General features: G+C 56.2%; 1 protein-coding gene across 1 annotated transcript; it reads right to left on the reverse strand.

The window, feature by feature from the left end:
* Positions 1-5,262: 5,262 nt before the first annotated feature.
* On the reverse strand, positions 5,263-14,922 carry TUBB3 (tubulin beta 3 class III). Its single transcript, XM_086688552.1, has 4 exons — positions 14,776-14,922; positions 8,083-8,191; positions 7,449-7,559; positions 5,263-6,684 (listed from the first exon to the last, which is right to left on the reverse strand). Exons 1-4 carry the CDS (start codon positions 14,830-14,832, stop codon positions 5,609-5,611), a joined length of 1,353 nt encoding a protein of 450 aa, XP_086544678.1. The 5' UTR covers positions 14,833-14,922; the 3' UTR covers positions 5,263-5,608.
* Positions 14,923-16,391: the final 1,469 nt, after the last annotated feature.

Below are 16,391 nucleotides of genomic sequence, written 5' to 3' on the forward strand. Positions count from 1 at the left end.
CCCACATCGGCTTTGATTTGTGCCAAGACAGGAGCCACTGGAGGGTTCTTTTTTCTTAACAGCTTTATTCAAGTATAAATCGAGGTCTTGTAGATAAATACCCAGAAGTGGGATTGCTGGGTCATGTGGTAGCTCTCCTTGTAACTGCTGGCGTAAGCTCCGCACGGCTCTCCCTCGTGGTTGCACCATTTTGCATCCCCATGAACAGTGTGCTAAAGGTTCCAGTGTCTCCACATCCTTACCAACACTTGTCGTCTTTTATTTTTCTGATAATAGCCATCCTAACAGGTACGAAATGATATCTCACTGTGGTTTTGATTTGCATTTCCCCAATGATTAGTAACACTGAGCATCTTTTTTTTTAAGTTTATTTATTTAGTAATCTCTACACCCAACGTGGGCTCAAACTCATGACCTTGAAATCAAGAGCCACATGGTCCTCCAACTGAGCCAGCCAAACGCCCCAACATTGAGTATCTTTTTCTATACATCTTGACCATTTGTATATCTCCTTTGGAGAAATGTCTATTCATGTCTATCTTGTCTATCTATTCATGTGTCTATCTTGTAATCAGGTTGTTTTTTTACTATTGAATTGTTGGAATTCCTTATACATTTTGGAAACAAACCAGTTATGGATATACAGTTTGCAAATATTTTCTTCAATCCCACAGGCTGACTTTCTGCTTCGTTATTTCCTTTGTTGTGCAGAAGCTTTTTAGTTTGATGAAGACCTGTCTCTTTTTACTTTCATTGCCTGTGCTTTGGGAGTTACATCCATGAAATCACTGTCAAGGCCAATGTCATGAAGCTTCTCCCCTATGTTTTCCTCTAGGAGTTTTATAGTTTCAGGTCTTATATTAAGTGTTTAATTCATTTTGTGTTGAGTTTTTGTGTGTATGGTGTACGATAAGTGTCTAATTTTTAAAAATTTTTTAATGTTTATTTTTGAGAGAGAGAGACAGAGTGAGAGCAGGGGACGGGCAGAGAAAGAGGGAGACACGGACTCTGAAGCAGGCTCCAGGCTCCGAGCTGTCAGCACAGAGCCCCATGCAGGGCTCAAACTTACAAGCCTTCGAGCTGTGAGATCATGACCCAAGCCAAAGTTGGACGCTTAACCAACTGAGCCACCCAGCTGCCCCAATAAGTGTCCAATTTTAATATTTGGCATATGGATACCCAATTTCCAAATGCCGTCTGTTGAAGGATAAAAATCACAGGATCATCTCGATAGATGTAGAGAAAGTATTTTTTAAGACTCAATACCCCATCATATTAAAACTCTCAAAAGTTAGGAATAGATGCAACTTAGCTCAACATAATAAAGGCCATATAAGAAAATCCACTATTGCCTCACCCCTAACCCCCTGCAGCCAGAGACTTAGCCAGGAGCACAGCCAGAGGCCAGGCCAGGGCTCCAGGGAGGGTCTGGACATTCCCCCGCTCCCCTCTCTGGGGTATGCTGGCGAGTTTCCAGCGTCACTGCAACCACGGGCGACTCTCGCATTTTCTCTCTTTATTAATTTTTGTTCTATAATTTTCCTGTGACATTCAGCCATCCTGGAAAACTGAAGGTTATTACACATATGACGGGTGCTGGAAAGTGGAGGGATCCTGGAGAGAGACTCTAAGACTCCAAGACTGTCACAAATGGTTTCTGCTGGCAACGAATCCAGTCCTCCACCAAACACCCTCAGAGAAGGAGACAGGAACCACATTGAAGCATTCCATATTGGCTCTGGGACCAGGAAGTCCCACTCCACATCTGACCACTCATGTTTGGCCTCCGCGGAGCAGCAGCAGCTTTGCTGGGCTGGCGTCTTCAAATTCAGGACCTTGAATGTTGCCACCAGAGTCCTGCTGTGTCATGCCCTCCTACGCACACCTTAGGGCCCCTGGTGATGAGCTTCCTGGCTGGTGGGCTCAGAGATGAAGACCGGGTATGAATTATGACCCTGCCAGGAGCAGTAAATGACACCATCTCAGTCGAGCACTTGTCACAGACCAAGCGTGGTACACCTGTAAAAGTGGCTTTTGTGAATTAGCATTAAGGTTGCTCTGAGTTTGTTCGAGCTGCTATAACAGAGCACCACAGGCTGGGTGACTTATAAACAATTTATCGCTCACAGCTCTGGAGGCTGGAAGTCTGAGGTCGGAGCACGAGAACGGCTGGGTGCCGGTGAGGGTGCTGTTCTGGTTTGCAGACCGCTGCTGTCTCCTGGTGCCCTCACAAGGTGGAAAGGATGACAGAAGTCTCTGGGATCTCTTTAAAAGGGCACTGATCCCATTCGTGCTGGCTCTACCCTTATGACCCAAACACCCCACTTCCAAGTACCATTACATAAGGGTTAGGACCTCAACATACGAATTTGGGGGGGGGGGGGCACAAGCATTCATTCCATAGCAGGTGCAATGCTGAGAAACCCTGCTTTTGAAACTCACAGGCTGAGGAACACTGTTTGCGATCATAATAGTGGCAACGAGTGTCCAGCTCCCGCCTGGGGTATGAAAGTCGCACTGGCCACCGACTCAGGGGAGCCCCAGTGTGAGCTGCTCCCCAACACCCCATATCTACTTTAACTCTGTACTTCCCCAGGAAATGGGATTCTGGTTAGGTTCCAAGTCCTGGTCAGAGGCCCATATCTTCACACTGGGCCACAATGACTCGACTTCAGTTCATTCAGTGTTGTCTGAGCCTGCCATCCCTCCAAATCCCACGGAAGCCTGGCTCATTCTTTACGTGGGAGAACTCCCACCCTGCCCTATGCCCCACTTGCGGCGGCCGCGACGGCTGCGTCTGGCAGTCTCTAAAGGCTGGATCTCAGCAGCCTCCAGGGCATACACTCACGTTTGTTATTATCTAAGCAAGTAGTTTTCAAAGACTTGTGCGAGCACAATGAATCTAAAGTCCAAGCAGGCACCCGATCTTTGCGGCTGGGAAAAGTGCTTTTAAGAGGGGAGATGGCCTGGCTATAAGGAGCGGGGCAGCAGCCGAGGTCACCTCCGTTTGGTGCACTCACCTTCCTCTCCTCAGGTTGCTGCTGTCCCCAGGGGTGGTGGGAACGGTGACGACTCAGCCTCCAGCCTCCTCCGTTCAAACTGTGGCCCTGCCACTGGCAGCTGGACACCCTGGGACAGTTTTGCTTGTCTCCTGCCTCAGTTTCTTCGTCTGCTTCACAGGGTCACGCGAGGAGCACACAAGAAGGTGAAGAGCTCAAGATTGCCTGACCCTGCCTGGCCCACTTGCAGGGCTGCTGAAGAGTCCTAGGCTAGGATTACTGGATTTAGCAACTGAGGCATAATTGCTCGGCATAATCATGCCCTCAAGTGGAAGGTTATTTGTTGTTTGTCTGAAATTCCAATTTAACTAACTGGGTGTCCTGTATCTGTCCTGGCCGCCCTCTCCAAGTGTGAACTAATCTCCTGGCCCGAGTACCTCCTGCAGGGGACCAGGCAGAGGGTTAGGGAGGGTTGAGGCTTCTCCCCCATGAGGTCTGGCAGTGTGCCCAGGTCCGGACACCCCCGGTCCTTCACCTAGGCTGAAATGGACAGGCGGACCTAAGGGTGAGGCAGCCAATGAAGTGGCCGTCCCAAATGCCAGCCAATAGGGTCATTCCCACTGAAGGGTGCTGGGCCAATCAGAGCTCTCGTAGGAGGGTCTGCAAGACTGGGCAGCCACTGAGCTGGCCTCTCCTGCGCCCTCATGCCGGTGCCCCTCTGGAGACAAATTCCCTTTACTAACAATAACAGATACCCTTCAGAGCTTACATTTGTGGCCTTTATTATGGGCCACATGCTGTTCTAGCCACTCCCCACGCGTGTTCCTGCTTTCTGTTGTGTAATAAACCCCTCGGAAACTCAATGGCATAAAGCATCAGCCATTTCATTATGCTTCGGGAATTTGTGAGTCAGGAACTCACGTAGAGCACGTAGAGCACAGGGCTGGCTGGTCTCTGCCCCATGTCTGCAGTGTAGGAAAACAGCAGAGATCTAAATTACTCCTCATAAGAAACTAAAGCTAGAGGTTCATGGGGGAGAGTCAGTTGAAGGAGAGGGGAGAGGGCTGGAAAAAAGGAAGCACGAAGCCCCTCCCACAGAAGAAGTCTGCGGAGAAGCAGAGATGTGCTAGGGGGCCGGAAGCGATGGGCTCCCACGCCTTCACCTCCCCACACCCCCACCACCACAGTCCTCACAAACTGGCCCTGCACACTGGCGCTAAGCCGGGTTGTGGGCCTTGGGAGAAGGAAGGAAGGGATTGGCCCGAGAGCCAGCCCCACAAAGGCAGGGTGACCCAAGCAGGCCAGGCTCATCGGAGAGATGTGGAGGAAGAGAAAGTTCTTGTGGGTGCAGGTGCTCAGGAGAGAAGGGCAGTTTGGGGCCGTTTTAAGCTAAGTGGAGACGTGCACAGCCTTGGGCCAGACACGTGGCTCTTCAACTTGCCAGCTGGCAAGTGCCCTCACTTCTCGGAGCCTCCATTTATTGGCCTGTGAAATGTGGTAATAATGACATGTTCCTCGTAGCATCATCGTGAAGGTTCCCTGAGGTGTCTGTGTTGAGCTCTCAGGAGGAGCCCCAGTAAGACAGTGGACCTGGGGCCCAGCAGGATCATCTGTGAATGTCAGGAGCCAGAAGGACTTTTCTCAACACTGGGCAGGTGTCTCAACTCTTTTTGGGTCCAAAACCCTTGTAGTTGGACACTGGTCGCCCTACAGCCACAGGAGTGCCACCAGGGGGCGCCTAGGGCCAGCACATTGCTCCCTGCCAGGGGTGTGCCTGGGTGCGGTGGCCACGGCTCCCTAACCCCCACCAGCCCCTTCCCGGGGCCCAAGACACAATCCTCCAACACACCATAGTTTTCCGGGCGGTTGGGGCGGGGGGGGGGGGTGGTTTGTTCAAAGTCCTCCCTTCCAACCCCCACTGGGGTCTCTGGCTGTCTGCACCCTAACTTCCAGCACACAGGTAAACCAGACAGAAGCTCTGGAGTGCGTCTCCCAGTGGGAGACTAGAGATAGTTCTCAGTCTAGGGTGAGCTGCACCTGGTGTTCGGGATGAGCCTCCGTCTCCAGGACCCCCCTTCCAGAAGCTCCCCAGGGGCTGAGCCTTGACGCACCGGCAGCCTCTGAGCATAGCCCTTCTCAGCCACCGGCCTGGGAGACGATGCCTCTTTGCCCTGCTCCCACACAGACCTCCCCGTCTGCCCCTCCTCACCCCTTCAGACCCAACTTTCCAGAACAAAATGAAATCTCCAGCACCAGACAGGGATATCTGACAGCAATAAATTTATTAAGTATCCCCTCCCCCAAAAATATAAACACAAACCAGTAAAAAACCAAAAAAACAAAAACAAAAGAAACAAAATAAGCCATAAAACATCAGGCCTGCAGCTGACAATAAAGCAGACACAAAAATGGAGGTGACCTATGGCGGGAAGACAGGACTCACGTGGGGTGGGGATGCCGTAAATACTGGAGGACAAGCTCTCGGGAGCCCTAGGGTGCTGTGAGCAGAGCTGGTGGGGGCAAGCCTGGGGGTGGTGTCAGTAGCGACGTGGTGCCAGGGGACGGGCCTCGTGGCCCTGGCTGCAGCCCGGCTCGCCCCTCCAGCCGCTTCACTTGGGGCCCTGAGCCTCGGACTCCTCCTCATCGTCTTCATACATCTCGCCCTCCTCCTCAGCCGTGGCGTCCTGGTACTGCTGGTACTCGGACACCAGGTCGTTCATGTTGCTCTCGGCCTCGGTGAACTCCATCTCGTCCATGCCCTCGCCCGTGTACCAGTGCAGGAAGGCCTTGCGCCGGAACATGGCTGTGAACTGCTCGGAGATGCGCTTGAACAGCTCCTGGATGGCCGTGCTGTTGCCGATGAAGGTGGAGGACATCTTGAGGCCCCGGGGCGGGATGTCGCACACGGCCACCTTGACGTTGTTGGGGATCCACTCGACGAAGTAGCTGCTGTTCTTGCTCTGGATAGCCAGCATCTGCTCGTCCACCTCCTTCATGGACATGCGGCCGCGGAACACGGTGGCCACCGTCAGGTAGCGGCCGTGGCGCGGGTCGCACGCGGCCATCATGTTCTTGGCGTCGAACATCTGCTGCGTGAGCTCGGGCACCGTGAGCGCGCGGTACTGCTGGCTGCCCCTGGCGGTGAGCGGGGCGAAGCCGGGCATGAAGAAGTGCAGGCGCGGGAAGGGCACCATGTTCACGGCCAGCTTGCGCAGGTCGGCGTTCAGCTGGCCCGGGAAGCGCAGGGACGTGGTGACGCCGCTCATGGTGGCCGACACCAGGTGGTTGAGGTCGCCGTAGGTGGGCGTGGCCAGTTTGAGGGTGCGGAAGCAGATGTCGTACAGGGCCTCGTTGTCGATGCAGTAGGTCTCGTCCGTGTTCTCCACCAGCTGGTGGATGGACAGTGTGGCGTTGTAGGGCTCCACCACCGTGTCCGACACCTTGGGCGAGGGCACCACGCTGAAGGTGTTCATGATGCGGTCCGGGTACTCCTCGCGCACCTTGCTGATGAGGAGGGTGCCCATGCCCGAGCCCGTGCCCCCGCCCAGCGAGTGGGTCAGTTGGAAGCCCTGCAGGCAGTCGCAATTCTCACATTCCTTCCGCACCACGTCCAGGACTGAGTCCACCAGCTCGGCGCCCTCCGTGTAGTGACCCTTGGCCCAGTTGTTGCCAGCCCCGCTCTGACCTGTGGGTGAGGGGGAGAGGGGGCAGGGGGAGCACAAGACTAGTCAGGCCTCCGGTGGCTGCCTGAACAGGCCACTCAGAGCACCACTGGGGACACCCTGTGCCTGTCTCCCTTCGTGCAGTGGGGGTGCCCACACCCGCACGCTCCCTCCATGGCCCTCCCTGCCAGCCATGCTGTGTGCTGGGGACCCCACTGCCTGGTGCCCCGTGTTAAGGGCTCGAGACAGGAATTGAGGACCTGGGCTTGCAGCTCTCGCTCTGCCTCCCTCGGGGGTCCTGGGTGAATCTACCTGTCCCCCTCCCACCCCCACCCCCCACCCCCCCCCGCAGCCCACCCACCCTCTGGCTGGCCATGCTGGCAGTGTAAGCGGTGGCCTCCAGAACCCCAGAATCCCTCACGGCTTGGGGTTTGAATATGGATTCGAGCCTCTCAGCTGGGGTGTTGAACTCCGGAAGACAGAAATGGGGTGAGGGTCTCTTGATCACAGCAATGCTGCCTGCCCATGAACTTGAATCCTCTGGAGACTGACTCGTGTCCTGCCAGCTCTGTAACAGTCTCATAAGCTTAATTCTCTGCCTTACACATTGTTCTGCCTGAAATACACAAGTGGCTTCTATTCTCTGCACAGAGTCTTTTCTCTGGGCCCACTGCAACACGGGAAGGTCATTTCTGTCCTGCTAAGTGGCGACTTTGCTCTGTTGTTTCACTGATCTGGATCTGCCTGTGGTGGGGTCTGCATCAGAGTGTGGGACGGGGAAACTTACCGAAGATGAAGTTGTCAGGCCTGAAGAGGTGCCCAAAGGCCCCAGACCGGACACTGTCCATGGTCCCAGGCTCAAGGTCCACGAGAATGGCCCGAGGCACATACTTATGAGCTGAGGAGGAAAGGGGTGGGTTATGTGGGTCACACAGGGGAAGGGACGCCTACCGCCCTGTCCCGCCAGAGTCATGCTGTCACCATGAGTGCTCAGACTCTCTGGGACCAGAGAGGTGGGAACCACGTGTGAAACGGGGATCGTGGTCAATACCTCAGACAGCCGGGACCTCATCCTACGTCCACGTGGGCAGGCTGATATTTCTCCAGTTCGCCGTGGACATCATTTTACACCAGTTGCTAAATAGCCCCTGCTCTGGACCCTCCCAGGGGCCTCCTGTGGGACCTCCAGGACCCTGCCCAGCCCTGTCCATTCCCCTGGACTGTGTATGTGTCGTGTGACCATTACACGTATTTGAATCTCACTAGGGTGGCAGTTTCCAGGGTCCCTTGTCTTTGTTTTGTGAGTCTCAGGTTGCATCTGCCAAGCTGCTGCTAGGCGGGCAGAGATGCGGAGACCCGGCAGTCAAGAAGCCCTCTCCCCACTCCTCCCAGGTCGAGCACGGGGCAAGGTGGGAGCTCACAAGAGGCCTCGTTGTAGTAGACGCTGATGCGCTCCAGCTGAAGGTCCGAGTCCCCCACATAGTTGCCACTGGGGTCTATACCGTGCTCGTCGCTGATCACCTCCCAGAACTGCAGGGGGAAAGGAAGGGTCAGCAGGTGCTTGCGGCCCCCACCAGGCCCTTCCCCTCCCACGGACTCAGCCCTGGGTATAAATTAAGGGGCCTGGATGCAGAGCTTGCACTCACTCCTTTCGGTGACTTTGGAGAAGAGCCCCCAAGCTCTGTCATCTGCCAGGAGATTGTCCTAGCAAATATGCACGTCCACTGTCTGCACGGTGGGCGCAGCCTGCAGTCCTCAGGGTGGTTCCGGGCTCAGCTGACACAGACCCGGGCCCCCAGACTCAGCCTTGCACTTGCTAACCAGGGGCCTGGGGCAGCCACTCCTCCATGAAGGGGTAGTAATAATCACCCTCGCGGAGCGGTTTTCGTTATTTCTCTTTTAAGATGAAGAAACTGAGGCACAGAGATCAAGAACTGCCCACAGCAAGTGACAGGGTCCAGGATATGTGTGCCCTTCGGTGTCAGGGCAAAGGCTGTCCAGAGACAGGGTCCGGCAGTGCCCAGGACACCATCAGCCTCAGCCACCAGGAACCACAGGGGCCCCGAGTGGGGACTGACTTGCCTGGGGCCCCCCAGCCAGTTCTCAAAGACCGGCCCGGCCCCAACCCCCGGGGCTTCCTTCCTCCACTGCCTGCTGCCGCCCACACTGCCCTCCTCCGACTCCGCTCCTGCAGCTGTAGCAGGGCCCAAAAGCCTAGAGCGGGGCCTGCATTCAGGAACGGCACCACCTCTTTCCAGCTGTGTGACCCTGGGCGGGTCCTGAGGATTCCCTGTGCCTCGGGGCCCTCATCCGTTCGGTAGGCCGGATGGTGGAAACAAGGCTTCCTAGGAGTAAAGCGAGTTAATCTGTGCGGAGGAGCGTGTGAGTGGGGGCTTGTAAGTGAGCACACAAAGACACACTCCCCGGGGGAAGGGAAGGCTGCCCAGAGCTCTGCTCTCACCCCAAGGGCATCTCCAAGCTTTTGTGGATACTGTGGGCCCACTCAGGGAGGGTCACTGGTCACACGCTGTGGGACTTCCCGGTGCCCCTCCCCTTTGCTCCCCAGGGTTGGAGTGACTTTCAGAAGATGAATGGGATGAAGGGCTCAAGAAATAACAGACCTCTACACGTGAGTCATGTGCTGGCAAAAAGACGGCTCAGTGAAAAAAGCAGTAAGAAACCAGTGTGCTCGTCCTCATCTATATGTAGATGTCTCTAACAGGCACACAGAAGTCTGCTCCAGGGAGCTGTGCCTGGCAGTGTGGTTCTGGGCTGGGGAAGAGTTCTTTTCACTGTATACCCTTGGGGTTTTTGGAATTCTTTGTCATGAGTTAATTTCTAAACAACAACAAAAGACTAGTTTAAAAAACATTTTTAAAACCCTGATAATTATGAGACGCCTGGGTGGATCAGTCGGTTAAGTGTCCAATTTCCCCTCAGGTCCTGATCTCAGGATCTGTGGGTTTGAGCCCCGCGTCGGGCTCTGTGCTGACGGCTTGGAGCCTGGAGCCTGCTTCGGATTCTGTGTCTCCCTCGCTCTCTGCCCCTCCCCGCTCATGTTCTCTCTCTCTCCCTCTCTCTCGCTCGGTCTCTCTCTCAAAAATAAACATTAAAAAATTTAAAACCCTGATCATTATGAAAAGTGTTATTATTATAAAATGCATGAAAAGTCTTGGTAGTTCGTCCAGAGAAGGTGTGTTTAGAGGTCATCCCTCAGTGAGGACAGGGGCTGGACTTATTCCCCGTTTTGTCATTGTTAACTGTTCTTTTTACACTGTGTCTGTTAATTTTGTAATTAGAAACAAACACACAGAAATGTCACTGAGGTATTTGGGGCCTGATCAGAGCTTCCTACCACTGCCCTCCTCAGTCCCAGGCCTTTGTGAGAGCCTGAGCCAGGGCCTTGGTCCCCAGGGCTCCAAGACACCCCAAACCTCTGGTTTCAGGGACACCCGCAGCCCCTGTAGAGGAGTGATGAGCTCAAGACAACAAGTGTGGGGCCAGCAGAGAGTGATTCAGTCACCCTGCCATCAACATATCTACAGAAAGTTGTTGAAAATGCATCTGTGAGAAGCACGGTCTTCCAGGAGAAGACGGACCAGATCCATCCAGCACCGGTCAGTGTGTGCCAGTGACACCAGCTTTTGGGACCTCAGTTTTCTCAACTGTAAAGTGGACACGATAATAGTACCCACATCACATGGTTAGCACAAGGCCTGATGCATTCAGCAAATGTTGGCTTCATTGAGTTAAAAGGTCTTAGATGCTATTTATTTTTTTAAAAATTTTAAGTTGTATTTCTTTATTTTGAGAGGTGTATGTGGGGGGGGGGGGGGGGTGAGTGAGGGAGTGGCAGAGAGAGGGAAGAGGAGAGAAAGAAAGAATCCTAAGCAGGCCCCACAGGGTCAGTGCAGAGCCTGAGTGGGGCTCAAACTCAGGAACCCTGAGATCATGCCCTGAGCTGAAATCAAGAGTCGGTTGCCTAACCAACTGAGCCACCCTGATGCCCCTTGGATGCCATTAAAAAAATTTTTTTTAATGTTTATTTATTTTTGAGAGAGAGAAAGAGACAGAGCGTGAGCAGGGGAGGGAAGGAGAGAGAGAGGGAGACACAGAATCCGAAGCAGGCTCCAGGCTCTGAGCTGTCAGCACAGCTCAGAACCCACAAGTTGTGAGATCATGACCTGAGCCGAAGTCAGACACTTAAGTGACTGAGCCATCCTGGTGCCCCTAGATGCTATTTAAAACATTTTTTTAATGTTTATTTATTTTTGAGAGAGAGAGAGCAAAGGAGGGGCAGAGAGAGAGGGAGACACAGAATCCGAAGCAGGCTCCAGGATCGGAGCTGTCAGCACAGAGCTTGACGTGGGGCTTGAACCCACAAACCACAAGATAATGACCTGAGCCAAGTAGACACTTAACTGACTGAGCCAGCCAGCCACCCCCCTTAGACGCTATTTAAATTTGTAAAGTCATATGTAGAAAAAATAAATAAAAATAAAAGTTAAAAAAATCAATATACTTTGAGATAGTGTGGTGCAGTAAAATAACATCACTGATAGAAGCCGATCTCCAAGACACATCTTTGAGGGAAAGGCATATTGCATAATGATGCATGGAGTAAAAAAGCAAACCTCACAAAAGATGCTGTATCTCTCTACAAAGATATACAGATAACATGCACAGGAAACAGGCTGGAAGAATGGAAACAAAATTGTCCCCCAAGGAGAGCAGAACGTGGAGGCAGGAACGAGGTGGTAGGCACTTTGCCCTCATCTGCAGTGTCTCCACTTTTTAGAAGAATATATTAAGAATTGCTTTTGAAGTTAAAACTAATAAAATGTGATTTAAAATAAGGATCTTGGGGCTCCTGGGTGGCTTAGTCAGTTAAGCATCAGACTCTGGATTTCGGCTCATGATCTCACGGTCAGTGAGATCGAGCCCCGTCTGAGGCTCTGCGCTGACAGCGTGGAGTCTGCCTGGGATTCTCTCTCCCTCTCTCTCTGCTCCTACGCTGCTGGAGCGTGGCCTCTCTCTCAAAAAAATAAACTTCTGAAAAATCTTAAGAAAAATAAGTATCTTATTAGTAAAATATGTAATATAAAATGAAATATAATTTTGTAAATTAAGTAAAAAATTACGACCATCACTACAGTTGAGAAAACTGCCAGATGGTGTGTGGACCCCAGGGTCCAGGCCGCATTTCCTACCTCAAGACACCGTCACCACCCCCCACCTCCGCCCCCGCGGCGCTGTCCGTGGTGCTGATCCGTTGCCTCGTCCGCGCCCAGAGGCCGGCCAAGGGTCTGGGCGGGCACAGGAGCCCCAGGCAAGTGGGGTGCAGCAGCTCCGCCAGAGGGAGGGCTAGCTGATTCAGGGGCCTTAAACCCTTTTAGGACCTCGATGTCTTTCCCCGCTTCGAGCACAGAGAGCGTTACCCTGACCCATTTAGGAGGCGCTGGGAGAGGAGGCGGGTGCGAGGAAACCGGAAATCCCTCCCCCCACTGGCCGTCAGGGCCAGGGTCCGGGCCCGCCCCTCCCAGGCTCCGCCCAGCGGCCGAGAGAAGGGGGTGCAGACAAAGGCTCCTGGCCGGCCCTGCACCCCAGGGGAGGAGGGCGAGGCCCCCAGATTCATCCGCCTGTTGAATGGACGCGGTGGAGGGGGGGGGGTACATCCCGATATATCCATGCAGACCTAAACTCAAAACTCCCGCCGTGTCCCCCCTGGGCGGGTGCCTCAACTTCCTGGAGCGACCCTTGGGAGGAGGGCGGTACCCCATCTCACCACATACCTGCGAGGTGGTGCGCCTAGAGCACCTGGCACAGCGCTCAATACGCAGCGACCATTGTCATGAGTCAGTCATGCGCCAAGCTCACCCTCAGGACAGATGTGTTCTCTCCTGGCCCCAGTCTCCCTGACTGCCCTAGATCCCCCACAACCAGGCCCCTCCCTGGAGCAGGGACCCAAGCTGAGTCAAGCACCACCCAAGGACCTGCAAGCCTGCTGATCGTGATGGAAAGGAAAAGTTTGCTCTCTCCCCTCACCAGGGAGCCCCAAACCCCCAAACTAGTATGGGATTAGGAGACTGAAATGGCCAGTGAACTGCCTGTCCACAGGGCAGATGGCAGCATCCACGAAGCCCGTACATGGGGCCTAGCCCAGGGGGCTTCGAATACTTTCCGAGACAAGGAGGCCAGAAGGAAAGGGCTTGACAGCTGCCACTGGTCACCAAAGAAAGGCAGCGGTGGGAAAGGGAGAAGCAATCCCCCTCCCTGCAAAACCCATCTCTCCCTGGTTTGAACTGTTAGAAAGGATCAGATATTAATGTTTAAAACAACATACAGTAAGAAAATCAACCCAAAAGGAATAAAAAGTAATGAGCAATCTCTAAGAAGCAGAAAAAAAATCTCCCCGGAGGACACTGTCTGGCACTCAGGCTACTGCCTCTGCCTTTCTTCCTCCCACCCCTGCCCTCCTGGCCATCCCCCCACCTCAGCATAATACCTCTGGCGTGGACTTGCCTTTGCCTGGTACATGTCTGTCCCGGGCACAGAAGGGAGGGGTGCATAACTGGAGTCACTACACGCCCAGGCTCAGGCAGGACTCGGGACTGCCCTCCCTCCCCCCAGTGACCCTTGACACCCCCCCCCCCCCCAAGAAGCAGATGTTCAGGGCAGGCCTGGCCCCTGTGACCACATTAGCGAGCCCTCCGCCCCTCCCACCTGGCCAGGGCAGCTGTCAGTGACTGCCCCAGGAGCCCTGATTTGATTTGAGGCCATCATCCCCCGGGCCTCCCCCTCCCCCAGTCCCCTTCCTGGGGCAGACACAGCTGTCTCCTTGGGTGATTAGGGAGTCTCCCTGGTTCCACCCCTCCACCCCATCCAAGTCGCCTCCACCCTAGAGAAGTTGCAATTTACATGTCAGCCACGAGGCTGCCCCAGCCCTGTTGTAATTAGCTTTTTGTTCTTGCCTGGTTTCCATGGCAACAGCCTCCAGAGGAACCTTTTCCTAGGCCCCTTCCCCTCCAAGCCCTGTCTCCTCCCACAGCCTCCTTCGGGAAACCGCCCTCCACCGTTCCCACCCCGCGTCCCTGGCCTTGGTCCTGACAAAGCCACTCCTGCTGTCCCGTTTTGTTCTGAGGGGTGCCCCAGTGGGCAGCAGGCCCCACCCACCCAGCCTGAGCCCTAGGCTGGCCGTCTGCAGAGCGTGGCTCTGTCTCGCACTTGCTGTGTGACCTTGGGCAAGGGACAATCTCCAGGATGTGACACCTGTCTCCTGGGTTCCAGCGGGGAATATAGGACCTCTTCTTCCCCTCAGTCCCAACATCTGTGAGGTGGGCTAACAACAGTGGAGGGGAGGCGCCGGGTGGTGATGCAGCTGTCCATCCCGGGAGCCCGGCTTTGTTCCCGCGTCCTACCCCCAGACTCCGCTGTCCCGGGGTGGGTACTGCCCACCCAGCTCCACCGGGTGCTCTGACCAGGCTGGGCTGAGCCGAAGGAGAGTCCTGGCCCGGACCAAGGTCACCCCGACTTTGTGCCCAACCCTTCCCCCCAACAAAGGAACAGGGCGGGGTCAGGAAGCCCAGGGCTGTAAGAGGGAGGTTAGGGACACGGGGGTGGCCTGGCCGCTGGGAGGACATCCTGTTGCTGGGGGGTTGGGTGGGGGGGGGGCGGGCGGAGTGGGAGCACGGCCGACAGAATCGTTACGGCTTTGAAGGGTGACGCCCCACCCAAACCTGCCCACCCATCCATCAGGCTCAAGGCTGCGTAGGGACCCCGGAGAAGAGGGCCACGCCCAGACAGTCCCCGCAGCCGCTGACTCGAGCCGTGCTCCGGCAGGCCAGAGGTGCCCGGGCAGGGACAGAGGACACACGGCGTGCAGGCGGCAGGGCGGGGATCCCGATGCCCCGGTCGCCCGCCCGCCGCGGGGCCCGGCTCGTCCCTTTGTTCTCTCTCGGCTTCGCAGGGGCGAGTGCGACGCGGGGTGCGGCTCGCGGGGCCCGGGCGCCTCCCTGCTTCCCTCCCTCCGGGGCCCGGCGCGGGGTGGGGGTGCGGGGGGCGCGCGGGTCTCGGGGCCCGGAGCGGGGCGGGGGTGCGGCGGCGCGCCTCCTCACCTTGGCCCCGATCTGGTTGCCGCACTGGCCGGCCTGGATGTGCACGATCTCCCTCATGCTCGGTGCGGGCGGCGGGCGGCTGCGGGACACGCGCGTACAGGCCGGGGCTGGCTGCGGAGGCTCGGGCGTCCCCGCCGCCCGCTCTTATAGGCCGGGCCCCGCCCGCCGCGCCCGGCCTGGCGTCACCGGGCGCGGCCAATCGGAGGGCGCCGCCGCAGAATGCGGCACCGGCCTGCACCATCAGCACCGCGCATCCCCACTCGGCCGCGCGCTGCGGCGCCTCCTCCCGCCGCCGCCGGGGTCTGGGGGCCCGCGGGGGGCGGGGGGTGGGGTGGGCCGCACACTGAAAGGAGGGGCTGGCGGGCTCCGGGGAGGACAATAGAGGCCCCTCTCGGCTCTCGGACGCCGCCTAGGCCGCCCTCCCCGGTCCCAGCGCAGCGGCAGCCCCACCCTGAGGCTTTGCAAGGACAGCCTTTCTCCCCCACACCCGTTCAGGGACCACCCCCACGTTCCCACCCCAAAAGACGAGATGGACGCCTCTCAGCTCCCTGTCTTGTGACAAACAAGGTACTCTGAGCTTTGCCGGATCCCTTAGGGGTGGGGGACGCGGGGGAAAGGCTGCAGCAGTCACCGAACCCTCCAGAAGAGAGCAGGGGGCAGGGCTCAGAAACGCCGAGTCAGAAGGGCGGTGGGAGAGGGTGGCAGCTTCTGCAGTGGGGGTTGCGATCCTGCCTCCTCCTCCCCCAGGGGCCTGCCACGCGATTCCGGACGGACCTTGCCCATGTCACAGCGCCTGCCATGTGTCCGCTGCTCAGTGAATACCGGTGTCAGGAATGGTCATAAGGACACAAGCCAGTCCAGGGACTGACAGGGTGGGGGGTGGTGGGCAGTGGGTTCTGTCTGGTTCACCTCCTGATTTCACTTGTACCCCTAGACCCTTGGTCCAAGTGAGGCCAGCACAACGTGGTGGTGGGGGGGTGGGGTCTATGTGGTGCGATGGTGTGTGCCTAAGGCAGAGGGGGTGGGGCTCTTGGGGGAAAAACTGGGAGGGGGTCCCCTGGTCAGAAAAGAAGGGAGAGAAAGAAGCAGACGAGCCGTGCGGACGTTGTGCTGCACGTACATATGCCACTGGCTCGATGTTCCCCTGGGGTCAGACATCGTACTGCAACCACCGTACAATAAGGTCCTTCTGATGTTTCAGTAAGAAAATCTTCCAGGGCCTCAGTCACAGTGCCCGGAGGTTCCACAAGCAGTCGGCGGTGCGCCTGTGTGTTCCCTGGGTGTGGCTGTGCACAAGCCCCTCTTTCCCTCCTGAAGCTCTCCAGTTTGGCTAGTCCAGAAATGGGTCTTTTGTTCTCCAGAGACACCCCTCCCCCACAACATGTCCACGATGTGGCTTTCTGTGGTTGGCTTCTGGCTGCCTGGGGCCCCTCCCTGCCTCCCCCCCCCCCACACACACACCCTGTTCAGGGGGTCGTTGGTGAGCGTTTGGCTCTTCCCCGGAGCTGGCTGCACCTCCCCGTCTGAGCGAAGGAAGAAGCTTTGCAGCATCCTGCTGGCCAGGACCCATTACCCACATGCCCTGCCTCCCTGAGTGATGGCATCAGGCCAGGCCA

This window comes from Puma concolor, chromosome E2 (genome assembly GCF_028749965.1).
Source record: "Puma concolor isolate L17-30 chromosome E2, mPumCon1.1.hap2, whole genome shotgun sequence".
NCBI classification, from domain to species: Eukaryota; Metazoa; Chordata; class Mammalia; order Carnivora; family Felidae; genus Puma; species Puma concolor.